The 12,330-nt window shown below is 38.1% G+C and overlaps 1 protein-coding gene across 2 annotated transcripts in view; it reads left to right on the forward strand.

The window, feature by feature from the left end:
- chchd3a (coiled-coil-helix-coiled-coil-helix domain containing 3a) overlaps nucleotides 1-11,564 on the forward strand; it is a 139,649-nt gene extending 128,085 nt beyond the window's left edge. Inside the window, exon 10 of one of the 2 annotated variants that reach the window (XM_061912245.1) lies at nucleotides 11,135-11,564. In XM_061912245.1, coding sequence (XP_061768229.1) covers nucleotides 11,135-11,144 — 10 coding nt within the window. In that variant the 3' untranslated portion in view covers nucleotides 11,145-11,564. The remainder of the gene's footprint in view (nucleotides 1-11,134) is intronic. The other variant, XM_061912246.1, reaches the window with a different exon arrangement.
- Nucleotides 11,565-12,330: the final 766 nt, after the last annotated feature.

Consider the following 12,330-nt stretch of genomic DNA (forward strand, 5'->3'; position numbering starts at 1 on the left):
CAGCAAGTGTGACAATGAAGAAAGAAAAACCCCTCCACGTTTGGGTGAATTCATCCATCAGAAACACTGTCGAAGATTCCATGCTTCCAATTTTATGGGAACAGTTTGAAAAATAAAAACCTCTTCCTGTTTCCTGCTAAAGTTTCACCTCGACAAAGCTTCCAAGCATTCGATTGTAATTGGTGCAATGAAAACACAGCAGAGCACGGATTGGTCACAGAAAATTGGCACCTTCAAGCGAGCACTTCTTGTCTCATCAATACTGTCGATTTTTGGCTTCTTCCCAACAAAAAAATAGGTGTCTTTGCTGGGATAAATAAGCACACCATCAATATTCTACAAAGTGGTCGGAGCCTTTCCGAGCGCTTCGGCCGACTGGTTTTTGTCTTGTCTTATAGTAATCTAATGTTAAAGGGCTACTGAAATGAAAGTTTATTTAAACGGGAATAGCAGGTCCATTCTATGTGTCGTGCTTGATCATTTTTCGATATTGCCATATTTTTGCTGAAAGGATTTAGTAGGGAACATCGACGATAAAGTTCGCAACTTTTGGTCGCTAATAAAAAAGCCTTGCCTGTACCGGAAGTAGCAGACGCTGTGCGCGTGACGTCCACGGGTTGTAGGGCTCCTCACATCCTCACATTGTTCATAATCATAGCCATCAGTAGCAAGAGCGATTCAAACCGAGAAAGCGACGAATTCCCCATTAATTTGAGCGAGGATGAAAGATTTGTGGATGAGGAAATTTAGAGTGAAGCACTAGAGAAAAAAAGGCGACAGCAGTGGGAGCGATTCAGATGTTTTCAGACACATTTACTAGGATAATTCTGGAAAATCCCTTATCTGCTTATTGTGTTACTAGTGTTTTAGTGAGATTATAAAGTCATACCTGAAAGTTGGAGGGCTGCGGTGACCGCCAGTGTCTCTGAGGGAAGCCATATGGAGGAGCCAAGAAAGTCACAGCTGCCTTTTTGACAGCTGCTGCAGGATTACGCAAACTCCGCTCAAGTCTCCGGTAAGAGCCGACTTAATATCACAATTTTCTCATCCAAAAATTTGCTGCTTGACATGTGGTAGAGAAACGTGTTCACTTGACCGCTCTGTTCCATATTAAAGCTTCACAACAAACATAGAAACACCGGCTGTGTTATGGTTGCTAAAGGCAGCTGCAATCCACCGCTTTACAGCAACAGCATTCTTCTTTATAGTCTCCATTATTAATTGAACAAATTGCAAAAGATTCAGCAACACAGATGTCCAAAATACTGGGTAAAGTAGACAACTTTTAGCCATGAGTGGTGCCGGGCTAAAATGTCTGCTCCAACCAATATCGTCACAAGCACGCGTCATCATTCCGCGACGTTTTCAACAAGATACCTCGCGGGAAATTTTAAATTGCAATTTAGTAAACTAAAAATGCCGTATTGGCATGTGTTGCAATGTTAAGATTTCATCATTGATATATAAACTATCGGACTGCATAGTCTGTAAAAGTGGGTTTCTGTAGGCCTTTAACGTCTGTAAAACATCAAAATACAGCACTACAAAACACAAAATTAATGCTAATGTGATTTTTACTCTCCGTTTAGATGCAGTGTGTTGTTTTGGTTGTTGTCAACACTTAAAAATTTTGCAGAGTGATCGGCCAGCAATCAGTATCAGCCAATTCTTTTGGAAAAAATAGTTGATCTCCATTGTCGAGTAATGCCTTTAAATGCCATTCACAAACGCCAATTCCCTTTGACTTGTTTATTTTTTAGTCCCTTGCCTGACAAGCGGCTCGCAACTAAGTATATCTCCATACGAAGTGTGGAGCCGCACTAAGCTAATAATAATCACCTCCATTATGGAAAATAAACTGCATTTATTAATATACAAAGCAGGAGTGTCAAACTCATATACAGAGTGGGCCAAAATTTAAAACTGAACAAAGCCGCCGGCCAAGGTTGAACAAATAAATATTTCAAAAGGGACCCAAACAAGTTTTGCTTTCAATATTGAAAAAGCAAGGCTTATATAACTTTATAGTGACATACAAAATCGAGTTTCAAATAATAATAATAATTAAAAAATATCAATGACTTATCAAATACAATTTAAATAAAAAAGAAATGTTTCTTTTCTATTTGCAGCCTTCTGAGGTAAATATGAAAATAAACTTTTTCCACAGGCTATTAATACATTTGAAAATAAAATAACAATGACTGAATCAAACATTCAAGCTTTGAAGTAGCAAGAGAAAGTTCATGAATAAAACGTTAATTATTGCTCAGCTACACTGATTTGCTTTAACACTGAATATGGAACGAGCAACGCTTATATAACTTAATATTGCAAAATCAACTTTCAAAAAACAAACGAAAAAACATCATTGGTATATCAAATCAAATTTAAATAAAAAATGTAATGCCTCTTTTCTATTTGCAGCTTTCTAAGGTAAATATCAACATTAACTTTTTCCACAAGCTAATACATTTGAAAATAAAATAACAATGAATAAATCACCATTCAGGCCTTTTCACTGCTCAGTTTGCGACACACTGATCTAATCTGATGTGCCCTAGTCAGATCCCTGGCATCTTTTCTTGGATGCTAGTTCATTAATGTCAGGGCTCAGGCTTTGAGCTGAGGAAACCTTCATTATCGGGGGTTGTATTTGTATTTATTTATTTGCACACAGTCACAAATGAACAATTGATATACAATTTAAAAACAACAACACATGTTTGGGAAATTTTAAGAAGTCTCTAGAGTCTTGTAAAGCCACTTACTCAAAGACTGTGGTCCTCAAATGAGGGTATGCGTACCCCTGGGGGTACGTGAAGGTATGACAAGGGGTACGTGAGATTTTTAAAAAATATTCTAAAAATAGTAGCAATTCAAAAATCCTTTATAAATATATTAATTGAATTATACTTCAACAAAATATGAATGTAAGTTCATAAACTGTGAAAAGAAATGCAACAATGCAATATTCAGTGTTGACAGCTAGATTTTTTTGTGGACATGTTCCATAAATACTGATGTTAAAGATTTATTTTTTGAATGTTTAGAATTAAGTTAATGAATCCAGATGGATCTCTATTACAATCCCCAAAGAGGGCACTTTAAGTTGATGATTACTTCTTTGTGTAGAAATCCTTATTTATAATTTAATCACTTGTTTATTTTTCAACAAGTTTTTAGTTATTTTTTATATCTTTTTTACCAAATAGTTCAAGAAAGACCACTACAAATGAGCAATATTTTTGCACTGTTATACATTTTAATAAATCAGAAACTGATGACATAGTGCTGTATTTTACTTCTTTATCTCTATTTTTCAACCAAAAATGCTTTGCTCTGGTTAGGGGGTACTTGAATTAAAAAAAATTTTCACAGGGTAAAGTCACTGAAAAAAGGTTGACAAGCACTGCTCTAAAACAGTGTTCCCCAACCACCGGGCCGCGGCTACATGGTACCGGGCCGCGGAATATTTTTTTTTTAATTAATTACTTTTTTTTATTTTTATTAAATCAACATAAAAAAAACAAGATACACTTAAAATTAGTGCACCAACCCAAAAAACCTCCCTTTTTCATGACAAAAAAAATAAATAAAAACAAATAAAAAATACACACATGCCCCCACGCCCCCGTTGGGCCGCAGAACAAGTTATCAAGCGTTCACCGGTCCGCAGCTACAAAAAGGTTGGGGATCACTGCTCTAAGACATAACAATTATAACAACAGCAAGAATAAGCAAGACAAATGCAATACATAACGTACACAACAAATATCCACGTCATAATTCACTCCAGACCAACATAGCCTTCATTTGTCTTTTAAAGAAAAAAAATGTAGTTGTGGATTGAAGAGCTTGTGTTAATTTAGTCCAAAGAGAGGGTCCTCTATTTAAGTGCACATTTCTTAGACATTCTACCTATTAGACAACCGTCACTACAGTCTTTTTTTTGACTAATTATTTATCCATCCATCCATCCATTTTCTACCGCTTGTCCCTTTTGAGGTCGCTGGAGCCTATCTCAGCTGCATTCAGGCGGAAGGCGGCGTATACCCTGGACAAGTCGCTACCTCATCAGTTGAATATGGAAAATTATTTATGGAAAACTGTTGGTAAATCTGTAGAGATTTTAAATGCTCAAATATAAAAATTTAAATTTAATATATGGTCATCAAATATTTTCAAAATGTTGTCTTTTTTCAAAAGAAGAGCAGTGGAAGACAGTCATTGGAAACAGTAATTATTCTCAATAATGTATTTTTAATTAGTAATATTTTGTAGAAGTATGATTGACAGGCAGCACCCAGGGTCCCCCACCCGATCAGGTTACCCAGATTTTGACAGAGAAATGCAATGATTGGTGTTCATGGCTGTGAATCACACACAGCTCTGCTTCATCTAGTGCAGGGGTGGGCATTACGTCGATCGCGAGCTATCGGTCCATCGCGGAGGGTGTGTCAGTCGATCGCAAGCCAGGCATTAAAAAATAGACATAAAAATGAGCAATCATCAATCTTCACCAAGACTTCGCTTTCGTCAGTTGTTTGACAATAATGGCACCCGAGGATCTTGTGGGATGACGCTGGCTGCTGCGAGCTCATTATTAAGAAAAAAATCACTGACAGGACGGAGAGAAACACATTTTATTTCAACAGCCGTACCTGCTGTCAAAACTTTAAAGACTGACTGCACAGTTCCTGTCTTCATCATAAAAGACCTGTTTCATCCTGCCTGTGCTAACAAAATAAGAGTCTCAGAAAGCTAGCGTGCACAAGCTAGCAAGCTACGGAGTTTGATGCCAATGTATTTCTTATAAAGTTGTTGCACCTTTCCTGCTTCCGGCCATTAGACCGTAGGAGCGCAAGGGAGACACTTCTCCTGGGCCGGTGGATTCTCGGGGCAACACCCTTCACTTTACTCGGCACTGGGTCTTCACAATTCTAGACTCCAGGGCAAAATGAGGAGTCCAGCAATTAGTTGCAAATCGTGGCTTTTTATTTATGTCTTGCACACAGTCAAAATTCCACACAAAAACACTAGCCACTCCCCCGCCCTCAGCGACCACTCCCTCTCCCCTCTCTCCCACACACTCACTGACGTCACTCACCTGCTGACACACATTAAAGGGCCACACACACATATGCTACTCTCATAACAAAGTGTTTAAAAACGAGTATGCAAGTTGGACAAATGAGATGCCAAATCCAACCACTTTCTTGTGGTATTGGACTGAAAGGAGGACTTTTTTTCTCCTCCATTTGAAAATGCGGACGTTATCAGCACCACTGTCTAATTCCAATCAATGCAAGTCTTCATAATCAGGTAATACACCAACTTATATTCTTGTCTTCATGAAAGAAAGGACTGTATGTGTTAAACATGCTTGTATTATCATTAAACACCATTAACTTGTTAACAAAAATATCTCTTTCATAAGTAAATATAAATTATAAAAATGAATGCGGTAGATCTCCTCGACTTGGTCAATTGAAAAGTAGCTCGCCTGCAGAAAAAGTGTGATCACCCCTGATTTAGTTATTGTGTACTCTGTCTTTCGACTGCGTTGTTTTTTCCTACTGCTCCGAGCGGGGCGAGAACCCAGGTCGCCGTGGCGACAGGCAGGCGTGCTGAGCACTGAGCTAAAACCACAAGCAATCTCGCCAGCACTATTCAAGTTGAATGGCAGACGTGCGTGCAAAAGACAGATACTCATAAACAAAATATATTTTTTAATGGATATTTTTACATTGCTGGGGTTCTGTTGAGTAAAATCATGATTTATGTCTTTTCGGTTGAAGCGGCCATGGTAGCACACAAATATGATTGCAATACATAATATGTGGATATTTTAAACTATAATATAATTGTCAGCAAACAGGAACGATAGAAGACCAACCTTGAACCTAAATTACGTATCAATTTAATCATTATGCCATAGGCAAGTTTAGTATTTGGTTTCCAAGGTAATTTTCTATCAACATTAACACCTAAAATTTGGCTTAAGACACCTAATTTTGATGCCATCAATGAATCATTGATGGTCTTCTTTATTTTATCTGAAATTATATTATTATAGTTTATTTAATTCTGGTGACCGAGCTGCCCGTTTTTTTTTTAACAATAAAATCTACATTTTTTTTTTGCAGTGCATTGCTGTAAATGGAAACCTGTCACATTTTTTTGAGGATGAGATTCTGGTGACTGAGCTGTCAAATGTTTTGTTTAATTTTTTCTCCAAAATTTGTAATGATGACAAAAGAAATAGAGGAAATACAAACCTCCACTGCAGAGGACGCTGATCCATCCTACCGTTTGTTCCTTTCGGCGCAGGACAGATTTACAAAAAAAGGATGTCATCAAAAGTAACAGGACAGGAATGATAACATCTTCAATGCTATAGTGGAAAGTTCTGAATAGTTCTCCCTAACTTTAATACAAATTGACAGAACTCCTGCACACAACACACAAGGGATTTAATGCATAAGCACACCTGGAAGCAGTCTTACCAGATGGGAAATGACAAATTATTGCAGCAGAACCTTAAAGTTATTATAGTCTGAGAGAAATGATCGTACAAACCATATTTGTCATCGATCGGATGTTTTGCACCATCTGCTAGCGTTCAACTTTACCATAGAACATGTATATTATATTTTATAATGTATTTTTACTTTTAAATAAAGTAACTGCCCTTTTGGACAAAAAGCTGCTATTTACAGAACAGCGTCCCCACCTAGCTTTGAAGTGGCACAATGCACAGGACAATAAGGCAATGCACAACATCATCAGTAGGATGTATCCTGTTGGTGTTTGCAAAGAGCCACGTGCTTGGTGGAGGGCTCAAATTATCACACTTTGAGGGATTTTGGCAATTATTAATCGTACGACGGATGGTGGAAATGGTGACTACTTAGATGCATCACGATTGGAACATGGACGTTTTTGAATCCATGGACGAATGTCTAAATATAGATTATGTAAGTATGCTGTATAACGTAATACACACAGTTCTAAAATGTGTAACTATTGCAGACACACAAAAGAGCAACAGCACAGCAGTAGGAGAGGACAAGCCATGCTAGTTCCTAAGCCAGCTTGAATGTGAAGTAGGAAAAGAATAAATGTTTTGCAGAGTTCAACTGTAGTCTACCTGGAACTGCGTTACTGCAGAGTAACCAGCTAAAAAGAGCACAATAGCAAGTTGATTAAAGGTGAACTATGATTAATTGTGTCCTTTCTGACTTTTAAATATTGTTAAAGTGTTGAATACTCATGTTAAACAATGCAAAAGTATCACATCTTAAGGTTCAAAGGGAACTGCCCTCTTTTTTGGAATTTTGCCAATTGTTCATGATGACTATTTTTTTTAATGCGTTCTAACTCGTAAATAAACTGAAATAAAAGTCCACTTAAAACGGCACCAATGGGAGGTTCTGTATTCCGTCCTTAAACCCCTCAAAAAACAACCAAGAACTGCCAACAACACTATTTACATTTTGTGACTTAAATATTAAGCAAGTATTCGTGATGTTGGTATTACAAGTGCTAATGCAGACAAACTATTTATAGCGGCGCCATGATCACAAGCTTGTGTGCCAATGTTGACTTGATCTCGCTTCCTTGCTCGTGGAACTTTATACTAGGTCATAATTAATTCCTCTCACCTGGATAGTAGAAGGATGAGGACATATTCCGACGAGTAGGTCTTCTCTTCGCAAGGATTATGAGTCATTCTTCATCGAAACAGGACTAGAAAAAAATTATATCAGTTGGCATTCTAATGACAGCAGACCTTGTACAGAGAGGGATGTATTATTATGTTTGTTGGCTCTTATGAAGTCTGCATTGAGTAGTAGTCAGTGATGAAGGTGGAAAAAAAAAAGCGAACGTCGTGTTGCGTTTTTTTAAATTAATGCGCTGCGTATGCTTGTATTCAGCAAAATACAAAAATATTACATTTTATTATAAATATGCCTGGTACTAAATCACATATATACTTCGTGTGTATATAAAACCTTAATGGAGCATTTTGGATGTTTTTTAAGCGCTCTATAGCCAGAATACAGGGCCTCCAATAGGCTTCATTGTAAGACCACCATTGATCGCACTTATTTAATATTTAGAATGCATTAAAACTAAGAAAAAGGTGTTCTTGTCTTACATGAATTGTTATGAATGAAAGGCAAAATTCTCCCCATAAAGTACAGTTTCCATTTAAAGTGCAGTGCTGAAGCTGTGAAAAGAATAAAAAGGTACTATTTTCATCTAATCTTGGCATGTGCCAAATAAGACAACGTGCGACATCCGTCCATTTTCAACCCCTTGTGCCTTTCGGGATTGCGGGGGGTTCTGAAGCCAATCTCAGCTGCATTCGGCATGCAGTGACAAAAATGCTGCTAAAAACTGCATTTTTATGCAGACTCTAAATCAATCGGTGACTGTGCAGGTGCACCTAATGTTGTGACGGGGTGACTGTATGTTTATGAAGTTTATTTTCGAGTGTGTTGGAAAAAGAATAGCAGCGGTGACTTTACGATATTATTTAAAATGTATATCTGTAAAATAATAATTATGATACCTTTGGTATGATTTATTTTGCCGTCTTGGAACGCCGCCACACACAAAATTATTGCAGACAGACTCAAAACAACAGATTATAAATGTACAAATTTACACCAAAGCATATCCAATACATATTATCGAGACCACAAGGAAGTATTTTAAATGTAGATTAAAGTCATCACAGGTCCCCTTTAAGTAAGTCAGGAAAGCTTGTATGATCACATCCGAAAAACTGCAAACACAATAAGTTATTGCATACGTCAACAACCAAAGGAGAAGCCTTATACATAATATGACTGAATTACAGTAAATTAAAAAAGGTTACCTTTTTTTTACAGTAAAACTCTGGAGATTGAGCTGCCGTTTCTTTTTTTTTTTTACCGTAAAATCTACTGACTTTTACAAACCCCGTTTCCATATGAGTTGGGAAATTGTGTTAGATGTAGATATAAACGGAATACAACGATTTGCAAATCCTTTTCAACCCATATTCAATTGAATGCAATACAAAGACAAGATATTTGGTGTTCCAACTCATAAACTTTTATTGCAAATAATAATTCACTTAGAATTTCATGGCTGCAACACGCGCCAAAGTAGTTGGGAAAGGGCATGTTCACCACTGTGTTACATCACCTTTTCTTTTAACAACACTCAATAAATGTTTGGGAGCTGAAGAAACTAATTGTTGAAGCTTTGAAAGTGGAATTCTTTCCCATTCTTGTTTTATGTAGAGCTTCAGTCGTTCAACAGTACAGGATCTCCGCTGTCATATTTTACACTTCATAATGCGCCACACATTTTCGATGGGAGACAGGTCTGGACTGCAGGCGGGCCAGGAAAGTACCCACACTCTTTTACTACGAAACCACGCTGTTGTAACACGTGGCTTGGCGTTGTCTTGCTGAAATAAGCAAAGGCGTCCATGATAACATTGCTTGGATGACAACATTTGTTGCTCTAAAACCTGTATGGACCATTTAGCATTAATGGTGCCTTCACAGATGTGTAAGTTACCCATGACTTGGGCACTAATACACCCCCATACCATCACAGATGCTGGCTTTTGAACTTTGCGCCTACAACAATACGAATGGTTATTTTCCTCTTTGTTCTGGAGGACACCACGTCCTCTGTTTCCAAATATAATGTGAAATGTGGACTCGTCAGACCACAGAACTCTTTTCCACTTTGCATCAGTCCATCTCAGATGAGCTCGGGCCTAGCAAAGCCGGCGGCGTTTCAGGGTGTTGTTGATAAATAAGTTTGACTTTGCATAATAGAGTTTTAACTTGCACTTACAGATGTGGCGACCAACTGTAGTTACTGACACTGGTTTTATGAAGTGTTCCTGAGCCCATGTGGTAATATCCTTTACACACCAATGTCGGTTTTTGATGCAGTACCGCCTGAGGGGTCAAAGGTCTGTAATATCATCGCTTACGTGCAGTGATTTCTCCAGATTCTCTGAACCTTTTGATGATTTTACGGACCGTAGATGGTAAAATTCCTAAATTCCTTGCAATAGCTCGTTGAGAAATGTTGTTCTAAAACTGTTCGACAAGTTGCTTACAAAGAGGTGTACCTCGCACCATCCTTGTTTGTGAATTACTTAGTATTTCATGGAAGCTGCTTGCAATCATGGCACCCAATTGTTCCCAATTAGCCTGCACACCTGTGGGATGTTCCATATAAGTGTTTGATGAGCATTCCTCAACTTTATCAGTATTTATTGCCACCTTTCCCAACTTCTTTGTCCTGTGTTGCTGGCATCAAATTCTAAAGTTAATAATTATTTGCAAAAAAAAAAATGTTTATCAGTTTGAACATCAAATATGTTGTCCTTGTAGCATATTCAACTGAACATGGGTTGAAAATTATTTGCAAATCATTGTATTCCGTTTATATTTACATCTAACACAATTTCCCAACTCCTATGGAAACGGGGTTTGTACAATACGTCTACCTTTATCCTGTATTTTGTGTCGATGGACACTGGATTGAGTTGTACCCTTGAAACTGTTAAACCTGCCTTCACATTTTTGCTCCAATAATGAGTCCTATGGGGTGTTTCAGTGTGGAGTTTATTATTTATGGGAGTGTGGCCACTTTGACATTTCGCCTCCAATGTTAATACCAAAAAGGGCCAATTTGCAATAAAGTGGAATTACACTTAAAGTGTGCAGTTTTACAGGTCGATCAATAGTGACAGGGACGTTTCGGAGCACCTGAATTTACTCGCCACTCCCTTGTCGTCATTTCCAGCACTCATCTCTCCTGTAAGGCGATGTTCATCCTCCGTCTTTAGCTGCAGCTCGCAGTTCAAATGGTTATTGACAGCCAGTGCTGGGGATTTGTGGTCGCACTTATCAGGAACACGGAACCCAGTGCCCTTGGGTGCTCTCTCTGCGGCTCAACATCCTCCTCCTCACATCCCCGTTGGCCTTTATTGTAGTCCTAGGCCTTCCTCTTTGTCTTGTCTATTCCTGTGTAACATAATCCTCTCGGTCCATTTTCATTTCTTGCCTAAGCCTTTTTTTTTTTTTTTTCTGTTTTTGTCTGTCTGCAGACCAAGTTGAGGACCGGCGGTTAAAGGAAGGAATGGGATAAGAAAGATGGAGCAATGAAGAGTTCATTATTGTGTGGGATCACTGATTATCGACCGACTGACAAGAAAAGAGGAATGAGTCAGCACCAAGATGCACACCCTGAAAAAAGACAAACTCTGAAGACCGGAAAATAAACTTTGTCTTGTCTCTCCTGTGGAAAAAGGTGACACTTTTCCCTCTTTGGATGCACCAAAAAGCCTTAGACATACAATCACCCAATAGCTGACATTTCAGTAAGTTGTATTATTTCTTGTCAAGTGATCTTACTAGAGAAATTAATATTTTTCATAGTAGTCCCTGTTAAGCTTTTATAAGAATACATACAGTGGGGCAAAAAAGTATTTAGTCAGCCACCGATTGTGCAAGTTCTCCCACTTAAAATGATGACAGAGGTCTGTAATTTTCATCATAGGTACACTTCAACTGTGAGAGACAGAATGTGAAAAAAAATCCAGGAATTCACATTGTAAGAATTTTAAAGAATTTATTTGTAAATTTTGGTGGAAAATAAGTATTTGGTCAACCTTTCAAAGCTCTCACTGATGGAAAGAGGTTTTGGCTCAAAATCTCACGATACATGGCCCCATTCATTCTTTCCTTAACACGGATCAATCGTCCTGTCCCTTTAGCAGAAAAACAGCCCCAAAGCATGATGTTTCCACCCCCATGCTTCACAGTCGGTGTGGTGTTCTTGGGATGCAACTCAGTATTCTTCTTTCTCCAAACACGACAAGTTGAGTTTCTACCAAAATGGATACATGAATGATACAGCAGAGGATTGGGAGAATGTCATGTGGTCAGATGAAACCAAAATAGAACTTTTTGATATAAACTCAACTCGTCGTGTTTGGAGGAAGAAGAATACTGAGTTGAATCCCAAGAACACCACACCTACTGTGAAGCATGGGGTGGAAACATTATGCTTTGGGGCTGTTTTTCTGCTAAGAGGACAGGACGATTGATCCGTGTTAAGGAAAGAATGAATGGGGCCATGTATCGTGAGATTTTAAGCCAAAACCTCCTTCCATCAGTGAGAGCTTTGAATGGTTGACCAAATACTTATTTTCCACCATAATTCACATATAAATTCTTTAAAATTCCTACAATGTGAATTCCTGGATTTATTTCCACATTCTGTCTCTCACAGTTGAAGTGT

The sequence above is a fragment of the Nerophis ophidion genome, linkage group LG10, assembly GCF_033978795.1.
Source record: "Nerophis ophidion isolate RoL-2023_Sa linkage group LG10, RoL_Noph_v1.0, whole genome shotgun sequence".
Lineage (NCBI taxonomy): Eukaryota > Metazoa > Chordata > Actinopteri > Syngnathiformes > Syngnathidae > Nerophis > Nerophis ophidion.